The sequence below is a fragment of the Agelaius tricolor genome, unplaced genomic scaffold (assembly GCF_023055355.1).
Source record: "Agelaius tricolor isolate 1412-34295 unplaced genomic scaffold, bAgeTri1.0.p SCAF_78, whole genome shotgun sequence".
NCBI classification, from domain to species: Eukaryota; Metazoa; Chordata; class Aves; order Passeriformes; family Icteridae; genus Agelaius; species Agelaius tricolor.
Window position 1 is genome coordinate 207,061 of NW_027269338.1, and position 25,321 is coordinate 232,381.

The following is a 25,321-nucleotide window of genomic DNA, read 5'->3' on the forward strand; positions in this document are numbered from 1 at the left end:
GTGAGGCCATTCCCCTTCCACCCACAACTGCCACCCTCACTCTGCTCTCGGGGGCAGCAAACGCGAACGAGCTCAGGAACCGCAGCTGCAGAGAGAGCCCAGGGAAACTTCAGGTGCATCTGAACCAGGAGCCTGACAGAACACCTCCAAATGTACACACACCTCTGCCAGGAGAGCAGATTCCCCACTGACAACACTGAAGAATTCAGTTTTCCCTCTTCTTCTGACTGGATAAATTACTGTTTTAAGAGGGATGACTGGAAACTCTACGTCCTCAAGAGGCTTGAGTCTGCTGATCCATTCCTGTGAAATTCTCTTTCTGTGCAAGGCTGAGCCAGCAGACAGAGACACAAAACTCCCACAGCAAAGCAGAGAAACGGCCATGTGAACTGAGGAGCACAAAGCTGTGTCTGACCAACAGCATCACTTCACTCAGAGCAGCTCAGAGCTGCCTGTTCTCATCTTTGCTCACAAAACCTCTGCCAGTCAGAGGGTGACTGACTAAATTTGGGACTTCCAAGCTCATTGGCCATTTTTCTGGAAGCTGCAGCTTGGCCAGGAGGCACCAGCAAGTTACAAGGGTGGTTTTGGTGTATACCACAGGAACATCACCAGGGAGACCAGAGAGGTGCACAGGGAGGTGCAGCACAGCCCAAGAGCAGCCAGGGCAACAGAGCAGCGAACCACAGAGAGGGAATGTCCAGAGCTCCACCCCATGGCACTGCCAAGGGGGCAGAGATCCAGAACTGCCATGGCACTGACAATGGGGCAGAGCTCTGGAGCTCCCCATGGCACTACAGTGGGGCAGAGATAACCTATGACACCTTCCTGGGGACTCACAGGCTCGGCAGAGCCACTGCCACAAACACATTCTGCTACACAAATGATCTCTCACCACTTTCTCCATCTCTTCTCTCTCCCACTGAGTGGCTTCTCTCACCATTTCCATCTCCTAGGAGAGAGCAGAGTTAGAGCCGCCTCACCCTGTGCTCTCTCCAAACCTGCAGCACCTGGAACCTCACCGAGGTGTCACAGTCCCATCCTAGAGTGTTTCTGATCCTCCTGCTGATCCCAGGCCATGCCCACAGCACTCTGCAGGCTCCATGCACCACGGGAGACACCAGAGACTTGCAGAAAGCACTCCCACTCTGCTCCCAGCTCAGCCCACACCCACCTTCTGCAGGATCTCCAGCTCCTCGGGGCTCAGGTCGCGGTCGATGGAGGAGATGCTCTCCAGGCTGTTCTTGCGCCCGATGCCAGCAGCAAAAGGGTTGGCAATGATTCCTGGGGACATCTGCAGAGCAAACAGCACATCATCACACCTGGTGGAGCCACAGAATTCATCCCAGGAACTCCCTATTCCAGCCTCCCACACACAGAGTACCAGGACAGCCCCAAGCAAGGCAGACACAGAACTCTTCCAACAACTGGGAACCTTGTTCCATAGAATCCCAGACTGGTTTGGGTTGGAATGGACCTGAAGAGCATCCAGCTCCATCCCTGCCATTTAGGCTGACAATTGTTTGAGGAAACCAAGGTCTAAGTAAGCTGAATTCAAATTGATCCAGGTGCAAGAAGGGGATAAGGTGAACAGGGACTGGCTTCATGTTCTGCTGGAGAATACAAAAGCTCGCTAGCTAAGCCTTGGAAGCAGAAATCTGAGAGGGCATGGGATTGCTCCAGGGAAGTTCTACCCCTGGGGAACAATGAACACCAATAAAGAGCCAGACCATTCATTGTAATTGCAACACTGGCCAAGAAAAAGTAGGAATAATTAGTTTAGTGAAAGTGAGCTCGAAAACTTATTTTTTTCAGTGTGGTGCTATTGTGGAATAGTTCTAGAGCCAGCAGGAGAAAGACAGAACCAGCAGGAGAAAGACAGTCCTGAGGGACCACTCCTTTTCTGGACTGGAGACTGCCTCCAGTTCACATCAAAGGTCGGACTTTGAAACCTGGAACCTCAAAAAACCAAACAAATCCACAGCAGAAGTTTGGGGAAAATCAGGATTCTGTGAAGTGTGGAATCCCCTGAATCCTTCTCCCTCAGGGAAATCCTCAGGGCATTGCCTGGAAAAACCCACCACAGAGTTCTCCCCACCTAGGTGGACAGAAAGGGCTCCTCCTCCATGGAGCCTTGCATCCACCCCAGTTCCTCTCCCCATATGTCCCAAATCTCGTGGTTTCTCCTTTCCCTGCTCCATCATTGGTTGTGTGTGACCGTGTTCACAGGGCTCCAAGGATGAGGGAAAGATGAGGATCTGACTCCATGTTTCAGAAGGCTGATTTATTATTTCATTATATATATTATATTAAAACTATGCTAAAAGAATAGAAGAAAGGATTTCATCAGAAGGCTAGCTAAGAGTAGAAAAAGAAAGAATAACAAAGGCTTGTGGCTCAGAGAGTCTGAGCCAGCTGGGCTGTGATTGGCCATTAATTAGAAACAACCACATGAGATTAATCACAGATTTACCTGTTGCATTCCACAGCAGCAGATAACCATTGCTTACATTTTGTTCCTGTTGCATTCCACAGCAGCAGATAACCATTGCTTACATTTTGTTCCTGTTGCATTCCACAGCAGCAGATAACCATTGCTTACCTTTTGTTCCTGAGGCCTCTCAGCTTCTCAGGAGGAAAAATCCTAAGGAAAGGACTTTCATAAAAGATGTCTGTGGCAGTTGTGGTATCCCTGGTGGTCAGCCCTGTCCTCCCTGTAGGCCAGTGCCCTTTGCCCTGTCCCCATACCTGCCCCTACCTAAACCTGTGGATGCTGACAGTCTGGTCAGAGATAGAGTCAGATAAACTTTCCCAGGAATTGCTCTGGGAAGTTTTGAGAAAGCTCAGAGGAAGAATTAAAACAGTCCTTAATCTCTGCAGCTTGAACGTGTTGTTTACTTGTGAGAAGTGTACCAGATGTGTTGTTCCTAATTAGCCAATGAGGTGAGGGGTGCTGATTGGGGACCAACCAGGCCCAGCTTTGTCAGAACTGTCTATAAAAGAACGTGTGGTGTCTAATAAACTTGGGAGAACACAGGGGTCTGTGCCACCTCATTCACCTGTCCCTAATACCACAGTGACAATAGTGACAATAAACCTTGTGCAGAGCATGTGGTCTTGTCCTTTGTCTCTGATTTCCCTCCTGTGTGCTGCAATAAACCTTTGCTGGAACTGACCCCACAAAAGGCCCTTCTGCCTCTCTTTGCTGAGCCAGCCATGTGAGTGTGGTGTGTGCACCTGACTCCCTTGCCTGAACATTTACCCACACAACTTTTCCACAGGAGATGCTTACTGGGGAATTGTCACAGACACATTTTATGAAAAATCCTTTCCTTAGGATCTTTTCTCCTGAGAAGCCGAGAGGCCTCAGGAACAAAATGTAAGCAATGGTTATCTGCTGCTGTGGAATGCAACAGGTGCATCTGGGATTGGGCTCATGTGGTTGTTTCTAATTAATGGCCAATCACAGTCCAGCTGTATCAGACTGTCTGGTCAATCACAAGATTTTATTATCATTCCATCTCTTTCCTTTTCTATTCTTTGCAAGCCTTCAGATGAAATCCTTTCTTCTATTCTTTTGGTATAGTTTTAATATAATATATATCATAAAATAATAAATCAGCCCTCTGAAACATGGAATCAGATCCTTGTCTCTTCCCTCTTCCAGGGACCCTGTGAACACCACTCAGGGAACAGGTGTGGCATTCACAGTCTCTGAACAGAGCCATAATTTCCTCTCTCAGGTGTTTTCCTGGAGAAGCACAGAGGGAAAACAATTTCTATCTCTGCTTGCTGCTCCTGGTGTTTTGCACACATGGAATGTGTTGGGAAGGTTGTTTACCTGAAGGAATTTGGTAATTGGATTCTGGTGCTGATTGTTTGTATTGATTGGCCTATTGGGTCAAAGCTGTGTCCTGGCTGTTGACAGACAGTCAGGAGTTTTTCAGTAGTTAGTATGATACAGTATAGCATCTCTCTTTAATATTGTATAATGTAACATAGTATAGTTTTAATAAAGTGAGTGTTCAGCATTCCAGAGCCTTGGAGTCAGATGCCAATCATTCCAGATTGTCAGAACCCAGGGCATTCCTCTGGCTGCCCTGGAGGACTCGAGACCCTGGCAAGGGGCTCAGAGACCTTGGCATGGAGTCACAAACTCCTGTGCCTTGGATTTTAACCCATGGAAACAATTGCCAGCTTTGTGTGAGGATTTACAAGCCACTAGGGTTTGAGTAGAATGATAGTTAATTTGTCACAGGGTGAAAAAGTAGAATTTTGGGGATTTAGAATGGGGTTCAAGAGGCAAGATGGAGAAATCTGGGCATGTCCTGTCCTTCTTCTTCTTGTCCTCTATCTTCTGCTGTGACAGTGACACTTCTGAATTGGTTTAGAATAGAGACAGACTAACATAGGTGATAGGTATTGGAAAATTATTGTAAATAAAGTACACGTAGTTCTTAGTGTAAAAAACGAACACCATCCCAAGGGCAGGGACTGTGCCACAACCCAACCTGCTGGACAGATCTCAGTGGGTCAGAGAGAGAATGTAATAGATAAGAGAAAATAAACAACCTTGAACTGACAAATCTCAACTTCTTTGGTTGTGGAGCTGGAAGAAAACGACTTTCTAACACCTTGGGAGCCATTTCAACCACAGAAACTTAAGAGGAGGTCGCCTTGTTTCACTATAAATAGGTACCAGCATCTCCCATCTAAACCCTACACTGCTCCAGCTGGCACCCAGCCTCACTGGGATCCACGGTGCTATAGCTGGCACCCAGCCCTGCTGGGATCTACTCTGCTACAGCTGGCACCCAGCCTCACTGGGATCCATGGTGCTACAGCTGGCACCCAGCCCTGCTGGGATCCACTCTGCTACAGCTGGCACCCAGCCTCACTGGGATCCACGGTGCTATAGCTGGCACCCAGCCTCACTGGGATCCACGCTGATACAGCTGGCACCCAGCCTCACTGGGATCCATGGTGCTACAGCTGGCACCCAGCCCTGCTGGGATCTACTCTGATACAGCTGGCACCCAGCCTCACTGGGATCCAGGCTGGCACTCAGCCTCACTGGGATCCACTCTGCTACAGCTGGCACCCAGCCTCACTGGGATCCATGGTGCTATAGCTGGCACTCAGCCTCACTGGGATCCATGGTGCTACAGCTGGCACCCAGCCTCACTGGGATCCATGGTGCTACAACTGGCACCCAGCCCTGCTGGGATCTACTCTGATACAGCTGGCACCCAGCCTCACTGGGATCCTGGCTGGCACCCAGCCCTGCTGGGATCCATGGTGCTATAGCTGGCACCCAGCCTCACTGGGATCCAGGCTGGCACCCAGCCTCACTGGGATCCACGGTGCTATAGCTGGCACCCAGCCTCACTGGGATCCATGGTGCTCCAGCTGGCACCCAGCCTCACTGGGATCCATGGTGCTACAGCTGGCACCCAGCCTCACTGGGATCCATGGTGCTCCAGCTGGCACTCAGCCTCACTGGGATCCATGGTGCTACAGCTGGCACCCAGCCTCACTGGGATCCACGGTGCTCCAGCTGGCACACCCAGCCTCACTGGGATCCCCGTGGGTGACCCTGGTGGCCCCAGCCCTGCCCTGCAGCCTCACCTCGATGGCAGCAGCAGCCCTGGGGTCGAAGCCATCGCAGACCAGCACGAGCAGCGCGTCGCCCACGGCGCGCAGCACCTGCACGGCCTCGGTGTGCGTCATGCCCAGCAGGCTCTGGTGGTTCACCTCCAGGATCCTCATCCCCACCTGCAGGCGGCCGTCCCGGGCTGCAGCCCCCGAGGAGCTCACCTGCAACACACCAGGGTGTTGGGAAGGATGAAAGTCTTACAAGGAAGTCTCACTGATATGGATGCTTTGCAGAAAGATTTTTAAATGTTGAGTCTGATGAAGGAATAGAGATGGAAGCAAGTTTTGATATAGAAGAAAAAAATTGCTGAGCCAGTCTTACTGGATAACCAAGGAGGCAGAGGGTGTGTTAGTTAGAAGGGGTTTTTATGCCTTAGAGCAAAGGATAAACCCACCTCAAACAAGAAGATGTTTTTACCAAGCAGAAAGAGAGCACAGGCAAACAAATCAGCAAATGTCTCAGAATTTTCCACTGCAAGAAAACTGAATAACAACTTCTAGCTGAATCTGTAATGTACTAACTTTTAGTGATTGGAGAACAGTAACATGAATATGGTAATCATGGTAGTTATGATAGGCTATAGATAATAGTTAAGGTATAGATTGGTTCTACTGTATTAAGATGCTCAGCAAAGAAAAGCATAGAATGCATTGTAACCAAGAGAAAAGTATAGAATGCAATGTAACCTAAACCAAAGGGTCTCCAGGCCTGCCTGCAGCTGGAGCTGACATCTGTAGGCACAGCTCTGTCACCCACGACCCTGGACTGCTGTAACCTCTTGGATGGAATAAACTGCATTTTGGATACAACAAACTGCATTTTGGATACAATAAACTGCATTTTGGATACAATAAACTGCATTTTGGATACAACAAACTGCATTTGGATACAATAAACTGCATTTCGGAGAGCTGCCTGGAGTCCCGCATCTCTCATTTAGGCTCTTACACCAGAGGCCACTGCAGCAGCTCAGAGGGGACACAAGAGCCTGGGGACAGGGAGGGGTGACAGCACACACAGGGACAGGGACAACAGCCTGCAGCTGCAAGCAGGGGGAGGATCTGCAAGAACTATGGAGAGGGCAGAGCAGGAAGAAGCTGTACAGGTTGGTGGAGGGAACAGGTGTGGAAGAATCTTTTTGTGTGAGATAAAAGAAGGTGAAATTGAAATTTGCTGTCTGAACATGAACTACCATCTCAAGTGCCTTCAATCCAGACCCAGAGAAACCCACAACTGGTACCCCATAGACAGAATGTATAAAAAGCATGCATGCTGTAATAAAAACAGTTTGAAGCTTTCTGAAGAAGCCTTCTTGGTTCCATGTAACCAAGGAAAGGTGAGAAGGAAAAGCTGTCACATCATGATGTGTCTCATGGAAAGAGAAATCATTTTGTGGAGGGAGAGAGACACAATGGAAATGCAAATGAAGACAAACTAAGGAGGAAGGAGGCAGGGATCAGACATGCAAAGAGGAAGAAGAGGAAAAGCACAACTTTGTCTCCTGGTTACCACAAATATCCAGGGAAAAGCAGAGGCAGGAAAACCCCTCCAGACAGGACAGGTAGGAGAGGCTGAGGGGAGTAACATAGCTCAAGGGAGAGCAGGGAAGTTCAGGATTTTGGTTCTCTGCAGGCTAAAACAACAAGTATTGGGAAAAACAGGGAGGGGAGATGGGGTAAACCAACTCTGTGCCATGGCTAAACTGTGAACCTTCCACCCCTAAATCCTGTAATGCTGCAGGGGAGCAAACCAGAGCCAACTTCTCAAAATCACTGCCAGTTAAAATAATCTCAGGTTTTCTTTTCCTGCTGTTACAAATGTCCCAGGTGAACATGCAACTGCCACTCTGAAAGAGGGAATTTATTCTTTTATCTTTAGAACTCAGATAAAACAGTTACAGCCACATAACAACAAATGCTGAATGTTCCCTTGCCTTAGCAGCAACCAATTCTCAGTTATCAGGGCTGACTGACAATTACAGAGTGTCTGCAGCCATGAGGGTAACTCACATCAGTTTCTACCCCCAGAAAAACAGCTGAAAAGGAAAATAGTGACAATAGGGTGAACACCCAGAGTCCTCTTTGTCATCAGCCAGACCAAAATGACACCACTCATTGCTGAGCTCTGCAGCCAGCAAAGAAAAAACAATAAAAACTTTTTGGAAAGGGTTGGGAGGAGCATAAAATGATAAGTGTAAGCTGAACAAGAAAACATGTAATTTCTGGAGGAAAACTGATGTGAGAATTTTGTGTGACACAAGCAGTCACCTAAAAAAGGAACAAAGTCACGCAGACAGTGCAAGGCACAGGAGAAAAGGTTAGGGATTCCTTGCATGTCTGAGTGGGCAGGAAGGGACAGACACAGGCGGACAAACAGGAATGTGGGTACAAGGAAAGATGTGTGGGCTTGCACTACAGAAAAAAACACAAGAGAAGAAACAAAGCAAAGTAAAGGCAAGCAGGAAGCAAAGTAAGAAACTGTGAAGCTGCTGTAGAGGAGGAAATATGCAAGGACAAGGATTTGTCTCCTTTGCTGGAGGGAGAACCTCCAGAATGGTGCACAAGTGAAAGCTGAGAGCACATTGCAGCACCCTCCTCTCCCTGGCAGTGCCTGCAGGGGTGGTGGTGCTCTGGTACCTTGGAGATGAAGATGCCCTCATCAGTGGGATCAAACGGATTGCCAGCATGGCCCTTGGCTCCACCCCGGATGCTGATGCCCAGCTTCTCTCCTGGAGCCTTTTCAATGCAAATTTCCTGGAAACACAGAGGAGTCTCCTTGTTTCTGGGCTAAGTTCAGCTGAGGGAACACTCCTGGGAGTGACCACAGCTCTAAGTGCCCTGAAAAGGGCCTGAATTAGGTACAGATATAGGGAATGAGGGATAGGGAATAGCTCCATCCCTCATTTGTCAGTTTATTCCTGTTGGAGAGGACCTGCCCTTTTCTGTTCCCTGATGACAGAGTCACCACAGCCATGGCAAGAGATGCTCACCATGTCCCAGCTGGAGACACACTTAAAAGTGACTGGATTCTGCCAAAGGAGTGGTGCCTCAGATTTTAGCTTTTCTATTTTTCAGGTTCTGTGCTGCTTTAGTGTGTGGGTCTGGGTTCACATCAGGGGATGCTGAGCTCTGTGCACAGAGCAGGGAGACAAAACAATTCCTGCTCCAGCTGGGGACCAAGGACAAATGATCCAAATCTCAGCCCCAAGAGCACAAACAACGTGGGCTGAAGAGAGAAAAACAAGGATGGGACTGCATGGGCTAAAGCTGTAATTGGACAATTAGCTCCAATGTGCTAATGGACCAAAACTTATAAAAGTGTGAGGACTGGTCATCCATTTTTTGTAACCATTTTGGTTCATCTTGGGTGTAGCCCTGGCTGGGCTCTTGTACTGCCCAAGGTGGGTCTACTGAGGTCTCCAAATAAACCTACGTTATTTTTAACCCCTACTTTAAATCCCTACTTTATTCTTTAGCTCCATCCAGCCTCTGTTCTAGACCAGCCTTCACAGGGGGTCAGGAGCAGGAAAAATCCCAGCCAGGAGTCTGGCTGTATCCTATCCCAGACCTCCCCAGGTGAGAGCTGCCCCAGAACCCCCCTGTGACTGCCCCAGAGCCCTGCCCAAGGTGTCAGGAGCAGGGAATCCCAGCCAGGAGTCTGGCTGTCTCCTATCCCAGACCTCCCCAGGTAAGAGCTGCCCCAGGTGAGAGCTCCCCAGAGCCCTGCCCAAGGTGTCAGGAGCAGGGAATCCCAGCCAGGAGTCTGGCTGTCTCCTATCCCAGATCTCCCCAGGTGAGAGCTCCCCAGAGCCCTGCCCAAGGTGTCAGGAGCAGGGAATCCCAGGAGTCTGGCTGTCCCCTATCCCAGACCTCCCCCAGGTGAGAGCTGCCTCAGAGCCTTGCCCAAGGTGTCAGGAGCAGGGAATCCCAGGAGTCTGGCTGTCCCCTATCCCAGATCTCCCCAGGTGAGAGCTCCCCAGAGCCCTGCCCCAGAGCCCTGCCCAAGGTGTCAGGAGCAGGGAATCCCAGGAGTCTGGCTGTCCCCTATCCCAGACCTCCCCCAGGTGAGAGCTCCCCAGGTGCCTGCCCCAGAGCCCACCTGCATGCCAGGGGGAGGGGGGTCCCTGCGGACCAGCATGCTGAGCTCCTGGCTGTTGCAGAGCAGGGCGTTGACGGCCTCCTGGTGCGTGGCGTGGCGCAGGTCGGTGCCGTTCACCTCCAGGATCCTGTCCCCGACGCGGAGCCCGCTGCGCGACGCCAGCCCCCGCGGGATCACCTATGGACACAGCAACGCCTCCTGAGAAGGGCTGGCCACCCTGCAGGAGCCTTTACAGGGACTGCTGGCAGCCTGAGAGAAGTCTGGTGATGAAGATTGCAATGCAAGGTGTTTTCCATTACCATCTGTATGGCAGATTATCTTTGTCAAGTGGGCAGTTTGCCTTATCTCTCTCTTTGAGTGACCACATTCACACCTCCCTCAGGGAGGGGATATCTGCTGATAACAGCTATGGAATGTCACTGCATGACTGATAAAAACTACAGCATCCCACTGGGAGATGCTCTGCCCAGGGGGAGGAGCCAAGCATTGCTACCCAGATATAATCCAGAGGTTTTTGAGACACCAGCACGGCTTCTCCATGGGATTCCCCAGAGGAACAGCAGCTGCCTCTCCTTCCCCTGGATCTCCAGAGGAAGGATTCATCCTTCTCTACAGATCCCCCTTGCTCCAATGGAACCACCCCTGGCACTGCAGGAGGGCTGAGCCACATTTCCAATGGGACTGCCATCAACACCCACAGGGTGTCAGGCTGGGTTCTGACTCTGGCAGTGTTGTTCTACTGCACTGCATTGTTTATTTTATCCTTTTATTTTTTTCCTTCCCTATTAAAGAACTGTTATTTCCTGCTCCCGTATTTTTGCCTGACAGCCCGTTAATTTAAAATTTATAGCAATTGGGAGGGGTGGGGAGGGTTTACATTCTGCATTTCAGGGGAGGCTCCTGCCTTCCTTAACAGGCACCTGTCTATCCAAACCAAGACACCTGGTAACAAGATCCATGGGTACCCCTGAAAGAATTTCCTACCAAGGCTGTTGATGCAGAAACTAAGAAGGAAAGAAGGTTAAATAAGAGATGAGCATGTGATGGTGTTCACAGAGTTCTTAGGATGAGGGAAGAGATGAGGATCTGACTCCATGTTTCAGAAGGCTGATTTATTATTTTATGATATATATTACATTAAAACTATGCTAAAAAGAATAGAAGAAAGGATTTCATCAGAAGGCCAACTAAGAATAGAAAAAGAAAGAATGATCACAAAGGCTTGTGGCTTGGACAGAGAATCCAAGCCAGCTGACTGTGATTGGCCATTAATTAGAAACAACCAACATGGGCCAATCAAAGATCTACCTATTGCATTCCACAGCAGCAGATAACCATTGGTTACATTTTGTTCCTGAGGCCTCTCAGCTTCTCAGGAGGGAAAATCCTAAGGAAAGGATTTCTCATTAAAGATGTCTGTGACATAAGCACACTGTTTGTCTCTTGTGATTAATGAGTACAGTGTAAATTTCTGAGTTTTGTAAGAATGCTGTGGAAACCCAGAGCACCCAGTGCACCACAGCACACTCTGTCTGCTCTGGGGTGTCCTGACCCCCAGGGCAGCACTGACTCCGACCCTCATTCATGGAGAAAGTTTCCTGGACTTCAAGATTGACCAGAATCCACAAAAGTGTGAAATGGATTATAGAGAGCAGTGTAGGTGTGTCACTGGGTGAGAAATTGAGGGTTTGGGATTTTTAGTGAGTTGTGGATGGCAGCAAGATGGAGGGCACAGGGTGTCATCCTGGGTTTTTTCTTCATGCTGCTTCTTCCTCTTTCTCCATGGGTTTGGGTGGCATTTTGGGCAGAAAAGTCCACATTGGGGGCTCTTTGGGATCATTTATTGGGTTAAAAGGGAAAATAATCTAGGTGTCAGTTCTTAATTGGACAGTTTAGTCTTAAAAGCCCTTGTAACAAGAGATTGTTGGCCATTTTGTGCCTTCTAATGAAAAGGTGCTGAACTCACAGTAGTGAGATTGTTTTATTGATTAGAAATAATAAACAGCTGAGTCTGAACATGAATTATTGTCTCAAGTACCTTGAATCCAGACACAGAGAAACCCACAACTGGGATCCCAACAGAATGTATAAAAAGCATGGATGCTATAATAAACACAGTTTGAAGCCTTCTGAGAATGGAGCGTGTTGCTTTATATTGTGACTGTCTCAGCCACAACAGTCCATCTCTCCTGGAGATGTGACTGTGTCCCCAGGCATCCTCCAGACCCTGCAGGCCTGTTCTGACTCCTCTCTGCAGACAAAATTCCCCAAGAGGTGACACATCTGGCAGCACTGGGAATGTGCTTTCAAGTGCTATTCCATATGTTATTCTCACACTTCCAATTTAATCTGAGCCAATCCTGTGCCAGTCTTGCCATTATTTTGCCTGTGAGTGTAACCAGGACTGACAGCACCAGGACTGCTCCAGTCCTCACCCAGTGCTCTACAGGGGCTCCTGAGAGCTGAACACACAACCAAACCTGTGTTCCTGGTGAAACAAAGGAGTCAGCAAGGAAAGGGTGAAATCTGTGGGGAAGTAGGGATGGTGGGAAAGAGTCAGGCAGGCTTTGAGAAGAGCAAATCCTGCCCCACTGACCTGCTGATGCACTGCAATAAAAACCATGGGCACACCAAGGAAGAGGCCTGGCAGGCATCACTCCTAGAACTCCAAACAGCCCTTAGCAAGGTGTGAACCCTGCCACAGGTGTCAGAGCAGTCAGGTTCAGCACCTCCAAGTGACAAGAGCAGTCAGGAAGCAGAGAGGGCTCTGCAGGGATGTTTTCTCCAGCATCCCTATTCCCATGAGTGTGGAAGTGCAGGACTGTGAGGAATGGGCTGCAGGCAGTGGCCAGGTGTGTGCTGCCCCTGCATGGCATCACCACTGGAATGGGAACGTGGGATCAGAGCAGCCACACAGTCCCACCAGCACCTTCCCAGTAATGGCTGGCTTCCTGCAATGGCAGCATCTTCCCAGGACTCACTAAGGCCAACCTGAACCCAGCGATTTCAAAAGCTGACTGGGATCCCTCCAAAGGGTTCAGCATGGATTAGAAAGGTCTGAGGCTTTTACATGTCCTCAGATGGCTCCAGCAGCAGCCGCACACGCAGTACAAATAACCCTTCACACATCCCTCTCCTATGCCCTCATTTCACAAATCCATCCTGTACAGCTGGACTCACATCCAAATCCCTCACCTGAATGCCAATAACCAACAGCTCAGAACAGCCAGAGCAGCTCTGCTGGGACTCTACCTTGGAGATGAAGACACCTGGCTCATGAATCCCAAAGGGATGGCTGGAGTGGTCACTGCCCCCGACGATGCTGAGGCCCAGGGGACCCCCTGCTTTCACCAGGTGGATTTCCTGAAGGGAACAAGAAGCAGTGTCAAAGACAATGAAGGAGATCACCTGGAGACCACAAACACTGACAAACACGGAGTCAGGGCTCTTTGCATGGGTAAGCACAAGGTGAACACCCATGGGACAAGGGGGACACCCATGTGGGACTCTACAACCTGGAGAAGAGCTGGAATGGGGCTCCAGGAGAGCTGGAGAGGGATTTTGGACAAGGGCCTGGAGCGACCCAAGGGGGAACAGGTTCTACCTGAGAGTGGGCAGGGTTAGATGGGATACTGGGGAGAAATCCTTCCTTCCCTGTGAGGCTGGGCAGGCCCTGCTCCAGAAGCTGTGCCTGCCTCATCCCTGGAAATTTTCAAGGCCAGGTTGGACAGGGCTTGAAGCAAGCTGGGCTAGTGGAAGCTGTCCCTGCCCATGGTAGGGGGCAGGTCTGGCTTTCAGATACCTCCACCCCAAGGCTTTCCATGATGACACCTCCAGCCCCCAATAACCCACCAGGCTGGTCCCCATCCCACACCCATCTTTCAGGATTACACCATGCCCCCAAAGCCAAGCTCACACAAGAGGGAATAGGTTCTCCCTGAAAGTGGGCAGGGTTAGGTGGGATACTGGGGAGAAATCCTTCCAGGCCCTGGCAGTGGTTGCCTGGAGAAGCTGTGGCTGCCCCACCCCTGGGGCATTCAAGGCCAGGCTGGACAGGGCCTGAAGCAAGCTGTGCTAGTGGAAGGTGCCCCAGCCCATGGCAAGGGGTGGGTCTGGCTTCCAGGTCCCTTCACCCCAATCCTTTCTAAATGACACCTCCAGCTCCAATAACCCTCCAGGCCAGTCCCCATTCCCACACCCATCTTTCATGGTTACACCAAGCTCACCTCGATGGGGTATTGATCCTCCAGCCCCAATAACCCAGCAGGCTGGTCCCCATCCCACACCCATCTTTCAGGATTACCCCAAGCTCACCTCGATGGGGTACTGGTCCTCCAGCCCCAATAACCCTCCAGGATGGTCCCCATCCCACACCCATCTTTCAGGGTTACCCCAAGCTCACCTCGATGGGGTACTGATCCTCCAGCCCCAATAACCCAGCAGGCTGATCCCCATCCCACACCCATCTTTCAGGATTACCCCAAGCTCACCTCGATGGGGTACTGATCCTCCAGCCCCAATAACCCAGCAGGCTGATCCCCATCCCCACACCCATCTTTCAGGGTTACACCGCGCCCCCAAGCCAAGCTCACCTCGATGGGGTACTGGTCCTCCAGCCCCTTGCACAGGTGGTTCCTGGGCGTCTCCTCGGGCGGGCTGTCCCCGGGTCCCGGTGGAGGTGGTGGGGAGTGCATGCGGGCTCGGGGCGAGCCCCCCTCGCCGGGCTGCTCCTCTGCCCTGCCCTCTCTCTCCACCAGCAGCACGATGGTGGGGGAGGCCGCGGTAAGCAGCGCTACGGCCTGATCATGCCTGGCTTCTGTCATGTCTACCCCACTGATCTGGAACAAAGCTGGCGTCAGGGCCGAGCCCTGGGAGCCCTGTCCTGCTGGCACCTGTGCCCCAGAGCTCCCTCCGACCTGGCAAAGGGGCACGGGCGCCTGGGAATTCCCAATGATCCCAGTTCCCTTCCTGCTCGGCTCTCCTGCCCCTTTTCCCGTTCCCTGCACACCTGACACGGTGCTCCAGGGGATCACACAGGCCAGGGGTGATGTTCCACCTGCCTCAGCAAATGTCTCCGTGTGGGAGAAGCAAAACAGAGACTTCCAGCGGCAGTGCCACGACACAGGCACGTGCAGAAGCAGCTGCTGCCGTGTCACTGAGGCACCTGCCCTCATCAGTCACCCAAAGCCCTGACACGGACACCACGGGCAGGATTTGGTGGCTGACAGGACCTGTCACTGCTCACTGCTCCACTGGCTGCCCATGCTGGGCAAGGGCATGGTAGCCAGCTCTGAGGCTTTAAAAGTGAGCCCAGGTACAGGGAGATGTGAAAGAACAGAGAGCCTTTCCTACAAAATTCACATTTAAAACTGCCTCCCTAGAAACTCAAAGGACGTGACTGTTTTCCATGGATGTAGAAGGGGCAGAAACTGAGCTGAGAGAACACAGACAGAACAACAAAACTAGACAGGAAAAAGCTGAAAATTAAAAGGTTTCTAGCCATTAGGTTCTGGAGAAGCTTTCCAAAATGAACAAAGAGGACATGAAAAAAGGAGCTGCCAAGATGGGCTTTGATCAGCTCATGAAGTAACAACATGACTGTAACAGTCACAGCAACTGGGCTTTGTAGGCCAATTCCCCAGTGCCTGATCCCCAGAAATATTATTGAAACTCCCCAGCTCCTCCCCAGAGAGCAGTTTCTGGACTAAGCTGGCATGCAGGGCTTTGTCCAGACCCCCTGTGACCCTGCCAGCACCCTGTCCCACCCATAGCTGTGGGTGCTGCTCTCATTAGGACAGCCCAGTGCTGTCCTGGGAACTGCCCAGCGTCACCTCTGCCGAGAGCACTGTCCCCAAAGGACACCCCTGGCATGAACCAGAAGGATGCCAGGGCAGCAGCTGGCACGTGCCCCAGGAAGAGGAAGGATGAGAGGGACCTGGGCAGTGGCTGCTGAGCACAGGACAGGGCACCAAGCAGGAAAGGTGACAAATGAACCACACAGGTGCACAGCCCCTAAGGGAGTGCAGGTAACAGACACATGGCTCAGACACCCCAAAGAGTCACCAAAAGCAATCACACAAAGGAATCAGCACATGGACCCTCAAAGAGTCACCAAAAGCAATCACACAAAGGAATCAGCACATGGACCCTCAAAGAGTCACCGAAGGCAATCACACAAAGGAATCAGCACATGGACCCTCAAAGAGTCACCGAAGGCAATCACACAAAGGAATCAGCACATGGACCCTCAAAGAGTCACCAAAGGCAATCACACAAAGGAATCAGCACATTAGAGAAGCGTGACCAGGCCTGACAACCAGTCTGCAGAAGAAATGGAGATTATGAGGGGCTGTCTCAGCACATCTCTTGCAGAAAGGGCCCAGTGGCTGCAGGAAGCTTGAAGGAGGTGTTTGGGAATATGCAGCACTTGTTATGGGACGTTTAGCAGAACAGGAAGAGGACTGGAGGTGAGGAACAAGCACAGGGAAATACAGGGGTGAACAGGAGGCTGCTGGTCAGTGCTGGTGTGGCCAAGCCCTGGGCCTGAGTGCACATCTGCTCTGCCTCTCCCCACATTCTGTATTTACTGGGCCAGCTCACTCTGTTCAGGGCACATGTGCACAGCTGCCGGTAAAACTCAAGCTGGAATGGCCAGCAAGTAGGAATCCAAAACATGGGAAGACTCAAGAGGTGGCCCAGAGGCTGGATGAAAGGCTTGGGTGTGACCAAAGAGCCTTGGGTGTGACCAGAGAGCCTGGGAGCCCTGTTTGCTGGAGCAGAGGCTGGATGGAAGGTTTGGGGGTGAGCAGAGAGCCTGGAAGCCCTGTTTGCTGGAGCAGAGGCTGGATGGAAGGTTTGGGGGTGAGCAGAGAGCCTGGAAGCCCTGTTTGCTGGAGCAGAGGCTGGATGGAAGGTTTGGGGGTGAGCAGAGAGCCTGGAAGCCCTGTTTGCTGGAGCAGGCAGGAGCCCTGACCGGGCTGAGTGAGGGAAGGAGGGAGGATTTGTGCCATCCCCCAGCAAGCTGAACCCTGGTGAGCCAGAGGCAACACCAGGCTGTGCTCCTGCCCTGTGGGCACCACCTGTGCTCAGGTGTGCACCTGGAAGGGCACTGCCCTGTCCTGCCCCGGTGCTCTGGGACCGGCTGTGTCTGCCCTGTGTTCCACACCTGGAGCCTGCACTTTGCCCTGCTGAGGGGTGCAGCTGGAGCAGGGAAAGCAGCAGCTCTGTGTGCAGGGGATTGGGAAGGGAGGATTCCTGGGGTCTTCTGATGGTTAACAAAGGCAACAGCCAGCAGAGACTTGGCTCTTTGGTTCTATCACCACATCAAGGCCAAGCATGCTCAATGAGAGGGAACAAGATGATCTTTGAGGCCCCTTCCAAGCCAAGCCTTGCTCTGACGGTGTGACACTGCACACACAGAGCTGCTGCAGCACTCTCATTTCTCACATCCCCTCTGCTGCTCTCCTGCCCCTGAGAGGGGGAGAGTGCTCAGATGGGGTCAGGCCAGGAGGGCACAGCAGAGCAGGGACCAGGGCACAGGACTCCAGGAGTCAGGGCTGTCTCAAATGTAACAGCCCCTGGAGCATTTCACCCAGTAACTCTCCCCTACCTGGAATCCTGGTGGCTACCCAGCTTTTGGGGCAGCTGATTTTCCATGGCCTTTATCTGGCTGGAGAGCAAGGCCAGCCATGCAGCCCTCTGAGTGCCATGGGGAAGGGACAGTGTCTGATAATATAATTCCTTGCTCCACATGTTTCTCTGTGTGCCAGGGAATTATATTATCCTGGCAAGTCTCTAAGGGGTCACACTGCATCATTGGGACTCACGTGTCACCTCCCACTATCCTACATCTCTCCAATGTCAGTTTTCTTCCCAGTCCCAAAAAAATCAGCTGCTCTTAGCAACTGCTCCCAATCCTGCACCCTCCCTGCTGGATTCCCATCCCACAGCTCCAGCTCTGCAGCACTCCCCCAGCAGTTCCTGGCCAGTGTCTACCCCCCAAAATGAGTCCCAAGAGCCACAGGAACACAGGGAATGAGTGACAGTCACTGGGGCCTGTTGAGGGTGTTAACTCAGGGGAGACCCAGCTGGGCTCCTCAACCCCTGTGCTCAAAGCTCCCCTAAGAAAGTCAAAGGAGCAATCCCAGCTCTTCTCCTAAGGAGAAATCCAGGAGGATTTGGAGCACAGGGGAAGAGCAGGAAGCTGTGCTGTATTTATTTTCTTAAGAAAACAGAATTCTTTGGCAAAGTGAGAGCTGAGCATGACCAGGAGAGCACAGCTTTGGAAATGGGCCCTGTACCCAGCAAGGGTCCTCTCCTTCCCCATGCAGATACAGGCAACCTGCACCCACATCCTAGGAACCACAGCATCGTGGAAGATTTCCAATAAAAATGGGAAATTGCTGCTTCCAAAGAGGGTGGTAAGCAGGCTTGGAAGTCCTGGGAGTGTTCTTCTGAAAGGTGACATGTTCCTGCACTCCTCAGAGGTGAGCATGGGATCTGAGCTTCAGCTGGTGCTCAGCACCAAACCTCTGTGATGGTCACACACAGCTGAGCACAGGGAACTGAGGGGAACCTGCTGGGGTGTCAGGAATAGTGACCAAACCCCCATGGTCACACACAGCTGAGCACAGGGAACTGAGGGGTGTCAGGAATAGTGACCAAACCCCCATGGTCACACACACCTGAGCACAGGTAGCCAAGGGGGTGTCAGGAATAGTGACCAAACCCCCATGGTCACACACAGCTGAGCACAGGGAACTGAGGGGTGTCAGGAATAGTGACCAAACCCCCATGGTCACACACACCTGAGCACAGGTAGCCAAGGGGGTGTCAGGAATAGTGACCAAACCCCCATGGTCACACACAGCTCAGCACAGGGAACTGAGGGGTGTCAGGAATAGTGACCAAACCCCCATGGTCACACACAGCTCAGCACAGGGAACTGAGGGGTGTCAGGAATAATGACCAAAGCCCCATGGTCACACACACCTGAGCACAGGTAGCCAAGGAGACCTTGCTAGGGATGTCAGGAATAATGACAGCAACACTTCAGCCACATCAAAATACAGCAGAGGCCCCAGCTCTGTAAGCCCTGAACTCACACATCCCATGAGGAATCCACTGCAAGCTATTACTAGGGAATTAGATCTGCTTTTCCTACGATGCTGCCCATGGATATAAATAGAGCTGCTGAAGCCGGGTGGAGGCAGGTTTGACTTTTGAATCTGTTCTAAGGTTTTGTGTCTCCTTTTTCCACAGGTTGAGCAAACCAACCACAAATGATGGGCCTCAGTACTGCCTCTGTACCATGGAGCATCAAAACATGAACAAATCCAAAATAATCCAGTCTATCTGGCATTAATCAGGGTCAGGGCTTGATTCTGGGCAGCGGGGAGCACTAGGAGGGAGTGAGAGATGCCACACCAGTTCAAGCTTCCTGCCAAGTGTCAGACCTGCACTAAAATGCTGTGCCTGAGCAAACCCAAGCCAGCCCCAGCCCAGGGATAGAGCAGACAGAAGCCAGCACTGACGAGGCTGTATCAGTGCTTACTCACGCCAGCGCCGCGGCAGCACCACGGCAGCTGGGCAGAAACCACCACCAGCACCAGGAGCTGGAGGTGCCCAGAGGCAGCATGCAGCGTGGGAGGAGGGTCAGGAGGCTGAGGAGAGGCTCCCGCAGGAGGGGAGTGAGGAGCAGGAGGCAGAGACACAGGTGAGAGCAGTGAGATCCGCAGCGACAGCACGGCAGGCCGGAGCTCCACGTGAAGCAGGGAAGCACTGGGGCACCCTGCCCTGCTCCACAGCACCCCAGGGCAGCTCCCTGTGCTCCAGCCCACCCCACTGTGCCCCAAGGGGCTCCCCCTCCCCGTGGCTGAGCCCCCCAGGCTCCAGAGGGACCCCAGGCTGGGCAGTGCAGCTGTGTCCCCTCCCTCCATTCCATTCCTTCCTTCCCCTTGGGTAAAGGGCAGGTGTAACTGCACCCACCCCCAGACAGGGGAGAACCACCCAAATTAAACACTGTCCCAGAAGGCTCAGAGCTGAAGAAAGGAGCCCCAAAACGCAGCCCCAGCAGCAGAGGAGCAGCCCCTGCCGAGCCAGCCCCTCCGCTGCACTCACCGAGATGACTCTGTCCCCGACGCGCAGGATCCCGTCCCGGTGGGCTGCCCCTCCCTCTGCAATCCGGGAGATGAAGATGCCCTGCAGCACAGGCAGGAGGGTCACAGCAGCCCGGGCTGTCCCTGCCTGAGCCTGGCTCCCCAAACCCAGGCAGGTCTCAGTCCTCCCCCCTGCCCTGCCCCTTCCCGTCGGCTCTGCACTCCACACAAACCCTCTGCTCCCAGAGCCCCTGGCAGCAAATCCTGCCGTGGCCCAGGGCCTGGAATCTGTGCCAGGAGGGCAGCAGTGGGATTAGATGTCACTGGCAGGGATTGGGAGCCCCAGCCACCCTCCTTCTATAAAAAAGAGGGAGAGAGACTTGGACACGGGCCTGGAGTGACAGCACAAGGGGAATGGCCTCCCAGTGCCAGAGGGCAGGGATGGATGGGACATTGGGCAGGAATTGTTCCCTGGGAGGGTGTGAGGCCCTGGCACAGGGTGCCCAGAGCAGCTGTGGCTGCTCCTGGACCCCTGCAAGTGTTGAAGGCCATGGTGGGCAGGACCTGGAGCAACCTGGCACAGTGGAACCTGCCCACCACAAGGGGAGGTTTAAGGTCCCTCCAAACGCAAACCATCCTAGAATTCCGTGATTCCCTGACTTTAGAGCACCCTGCCCAGCAGAGGCTGCCCAGCTGCACGCCCAGGGATGAGGATGTGGGTCCCAGGGCTCGGACTGACCGTGTCCCCAGCCCGGTAGGGCGTGGAGCCCTTGCCGCCGGCGATGCTGAAGCCCAGCCCCTTCTCGTTGCGCATGAGGCAGGTGGAGAAGCGCTCGGCGGCCGCCTCGGGGCCCTCGGGGAAGCGCAGCCCCCCGCGCCGCTCCCGGGGGCTGTAATCGTCCTCGGGCCGCAGCGGGGTGACCGTGATGGCGTTCTCGGGCTCCACCATCCGCTCCCGCAGCACCGTCATGGACACCGAGCTGCCCGAGCCCCGCAGCGCCTCCACCGCCACGTGGTGCTCGGCACAGTGCAGGGACACGCCGTTCACCTGGGCAGGGAGAGAGACAGCGTGCTGTGAGACTGAGACACAGCCCAAACACAGCTCTGACCAACACACAGCCTGCCCTGACCAACACACACAGTGCAGGGACACGCCGTTCACCTGGGCAGGGAGAGAGACAGCGTGCTGTGAGACTGAGACACAGCCCTGACCAACACACAGCCTGCCCTGACCAACACACAGCCTGCCCTGACCAACACACACAGTGCAGGGACACGCCGTTCACCTGGGCAGGGAGAGAGACAGCGTGCTGTGAGACTGAGACACAGCCCAAACACAGCCCTGACCAGCACACAGCCTGCCCTGACACAGAGCCCAGCAAACACAGACACCAACAAACCCTGACCAGCACACAGCCTGCTCTGACACAGAGCCCCAACACACACACAGCCCAGCAAACACAGAGCCCTGACCAACACAAGCCCAGGCTCACACACAGCCTGCCCTGACACAGAGCCCAACAAACACAGACCCCTGACCTCACACAGCCTGCCCTGATGCACAGCCCTAACCTCACACACAGCCCCAACAAACACAGACTCCTGACCTCAGACCCAGCCCAACCTCACACACAGCCCAACCCACACAGAGCCCTGACCAACACACAGCCCAATCTTACACACAGCCCAACAAACACAGAGCCTGACCAACACACAGCCTAACACAGAGCCAAGCAAACACAGAGCCCTGACCAACACACAGCCTGCCTTGACACAGAGCCCAGACACAGAGCCCCGACCTCACACCCAGCCCAACCTGCACAGAGCCCTGACCTCAAACACAGCCTCACTTCACGCCCAGTGTCCTCTCACACTCAGGCCAACCTCATATCCAGACTCCCCTCGCACCCAACCCAACCTCACACCCAGCCTCGACCAACACTGAGCCCCAGCCTCACACCCAGCCCCAATCTCACCCAGCCCCAATCTCACACCCATCCCAACCCCAGCCACTGCTGCCCGAGGGAACTGGCTCAACCCCTCACACCCCACCTGGGCCCTGTTCCCACAGGTGTGCCCAGACCTCTGGGAGGTTATCCTGCCTTCCCACAGCACCTGCTACCTGTCCCAGGCCAGGGCAGCCAAGGAAAGGCCCTTTCAGAGGAATTCCTTCCCCACAGAGAGTCCTGAATTCGCTACACCTGTATCATCCCTACAGGTAACATCCCAGACAGATAACCCCACACAGAACCATCTCCACCAACAAAACTCAGCACAATTCAACACAACTCAGGCTGACCCCTGTCCATCTTCCAGGAGGGACATGCAGCTGCTCACAGCCCTGGAACACCCCGAGCTGTCAGTGTGACAGAGCCCTGTGTGTCAGTCCCTCGGTGTGGGGATGTCACAGAGCAGATCATCCCCAGGGTGGCACAAAAGGGAGAACCAGGGGTCAGCCCAGCAGCCTGGGTAGTGGAAGGTGTTCCTGCCCATGGCAGGGGTGAAATGAGATGAGTGTCAAGGTCCCTTCCCACCCAAACAATCCCCATGGCTGGCTCCCTGGGTAAGAAGTTATTTACTGGGTTCACTTTTGCTCTGCCCAGGTATGTGTTCTTGTATTGTATTTATTCCCACCTGGGCCACACAACACTTCAGAGCTGGGCCAGAGCAAATGCAGGAGCTTATAAAGCAACAAAAGGTTCATGGTGACATAAATTAAACAACTATCTCTGAGCCAAAGGGATTTTGTTTAGCTCTTACACACCTTGGTCTAAAATATGTGTGATGCAAATCCATTCCCAATCATCTCACACCTCCCCTCCAAGCTATCAGAAGCACTTGCTTTGCCAGGAGTCAGTGCTTACCTCCAGGAGCTTGTCACCAACACGGACCCCTGCCCGAGCCGCAGGACCCTCCTCGGACACGCGGGAAATGAAGATGCCCTGGAAATAAAACCCTCTGGTCATGGAGAGCCCGTTCCTTATCCCTCTGCAGTGCAGAGACCCCTCAGCTCCAGCCCCTGGCCAGTCCTGAACCCACCATGAGGGGACATGGCAGCTCAGGAGCTGGGGAGAGGGAACAGAAACCCCAAGGTGACAAGAGGGATAGGAACCCCATTGCAGGGCTGCCTCAAGGTGACAAGAGGGGACAGGAACCCCATTGCAGGGCTACCCCAAGGTGACAAGGGGGACACAGGAACCCCATTGCAGGGCTACCCCAAGGTGACAATAACCCCATGGCAGGGCTGCCCCAAGGTGACAAGAGGGACTGGAACCCCATGGCAGGGCTGCCCCAAGGTGACAAGAGGGACTGGAACCCCATTCCAAGGCTACCCCAAGGTGACAATAATCTCATTCCAAGGCTACCCCAAGGTGACAATAACCCCATTCCAGGGCTATCCCAAGGTGACAAGGGGGACACAGGAACCCCATTGCAGGGCTGCCCCAAGGTGACAATAATCCCATTCCAAGGCTATCCCAAGGTGACAAGAGGGACAGGAGCCCCATGGCAAGGCTGCCCCAGGTGAGCCACAAGACAAGGGAATGACACCTTAACCCTCTTCCAGTGGAACTGGAATCACAGGATGCAGCTGATGCCACCAGGTGGGGAACAACCCCATCCCCTGTGCCCCACAGCTGGGGAGGAAGCCCTGCTGCCATGGCAGCTCCAGCTCAGACCCTCTTGGTTCAGGGACAGGAGTCTGCTCCATCCCACTACCATGGCTCATCCAGCTCATCCCCCATATCCTGGTGGGATCTGCTCCATCCCACCACCATGGCTCATCCAGCTCATCCCTTATCCTGGTGGGATCTGCTCCATCCCACCACCATGGCTCATCCAGCTCACTCCCCATCTGCTCCACCCCACCACCCTCCCTTTGGGGGCAGCCAGGGCTGCTCCCACCCACCCCAAAGCTCCCATGAGGGACACCCAGTCCCCAGCAGGAGCTGGCTCAGCAGTGACAGGGACAGTGACAGGGACAGGCCTTACCTCATCATCCCCCTTGTAGGGCGTGGAGCCCTTGCCCCCCGCGATGCTGATGCCCAGCCCGCCCGTCTGCCGCACGATGGTCAGGGTCAGCTGCAACACAAGGGACAGGGTCAGGGCACCCAGAGCCAGGCACGGCTCCTTTGCATGGCAAACAGCAGCTCTGGGTTCCTCTGCATGGCAAACTGCAGCTCTGGGCCATCTCCTGGCACTGGGGGGGCCCTGGCACCTCTGGGGAGGGGGCTGTGGGTCAGGGCACCCAGAGCCCTGCATGGCTCCTTTGCATGGGAAACAGCAGCTCTGGGCCATCTCCTGACACTGGGGGAACTGTGACACCTCTGGGTGAGGCATGGCACCTGTGGGACACACTGGGGGGGCCGTGGCACCTGTGGGTTAGCCATGGCACCTGTGGGACACCCTGGGGGAGCTGTGACACCTCTGGGGGAGCCGTGGCACCTGTGGGACACACTGGGGAGCTGTGGTGTGTGGGTGAGTCATGGCACCTGTGGGACACACTGGAGGAGCTGTGGCACCTGTGGGTGAGTCATGGCACCTGTGGGACACACTGGGGGAGCTGTGACACCTGTGGGACACACTGGGGGAGCCGTGGCACTCGTGCCTCAGGGGCAGCACCCCCACAACCCATGGAACACATCAATCTCCTCCCACAGCTGAGCCCTGAGCCAACAGTCAGCCTGCCCACAGTGGACACAGCAGAGGGGATTCCAGCACAAGGCAAACTGGGCAGGCAGTTTGGCCTTGAACTGGATCACAGGACAGGGACAGTGCTCACACCACAGCCTGGCTCTGCCATGGCTCCCTCTGAGTGTAATTCCAGCAGCCACTGGGGCATGCCAGGACACCCCAGAGCAGTGTGCAGTGACAAGGATGGCACCTTGTCCAGAAGACTCTGGTGGACACTTGGCTTTGCTGTATTAATGGAAATAACACACAAGTCCAAAAGCCCCAGATGCTCAGCTCCCCTCTGCCCCAGCTGCTCAGGATCACAGCTGAGCAATCCACAATTCTCCTCCTTCCTACCTCCCACCTCCACACACCCAGCCATGCCCACTGCCAGCAGCTGATGTGACTCAGGCTGAAGCTGTTTCTTTCAGGGACACCAGCATGAGCCATTCCCAATGCCACAGTCAGGAGAAGGAAGACAGGGAGCACGTGGTAGGACACAGGGAGAGGAACAGGACAGAGAGGACTCTCTCAGGGCCAAGGAGCTGGGGAGCTCAGTGACAGAAATGAGCACAGGCTCCTCCAGAGAACCAAACTGGCTGTCCCCCATGTCACCTCTTTGGAAACAAAGCCCAGGATGGAGAGAGGCTGCTGCAGAGATGTCAGGTGTGTCAGCTGCACATGGCCACACCATAGGCAGCAAAGGAAGCAGGGATCACCTTCCTTAACACTTCCCTCCCAACCCTCCTTCACTTCTGCAGGGACAGAACCAACGTCTTGTGGAGCTCCCTATTTGTTG

The 25,321-nt window shown here is 53.6% G+C and overlaps 1 protein-coding gene across 19 annotated transcripts in view; it reads right to left on the reverse strand.

The window, feature by feature from the left end:
- SCRIB (scribble planar cell polarity protein) overlaps positions 1-25,321 on the reverse strand; it is a 137,402-nt gene that overhangs the window by 47,061 nt on the left and 65,020 nt on the right. For 15 of the 19 annotated variants that reach the window (XM_071418128.1, XM_071418136.1, XM_071418141.1 and 12 more), the window contains 11 exons: positions 23,842-23,931; positions 22,716-22,793; positions 20,591-20,899; positions 19,874-19,954; positions 14,347-14,592; positions 13,007-13,117; positions 9,755-9,931; positions 8,293-8,409; positions 5,629-5,817; positions 1,175-1,294; positions 896-952 (listed from right to left, as the gene is read on the reverse strand). In XM_071418128.1, coding sequence (XP_071274229.1) covers positions 896-952; positions 1,175-1,294; positions 5,629-5,817; positions 8,293-8,409; positions 9,755-9,931; positions 13,007-13,117; positions 14,347-14,592; positions 19,874-19,954; positions 20,591-20,899; positions 22,716-22,793; positions 23,842-23,931 — 1,575 coding nt within the window. The remainder of the gene's footprint in view (positions 1-895; positions 953-1,174; positions 1,295-5,628; positions 5,818-8,292; positions 8,410-9,754; positions 9,932-13,006; positions 13,118-14,346; positions 14,593-19,873; positions 19,955-20,590; positions 20,900-22,715; positions 22,794-23,841; positions 23,932-25,321) is intronic. The other 4 variants (XM_071418140.1, XM_071418139.1, XM_071418130.1 and 1 more) reach the window with 1 other exon arrangement.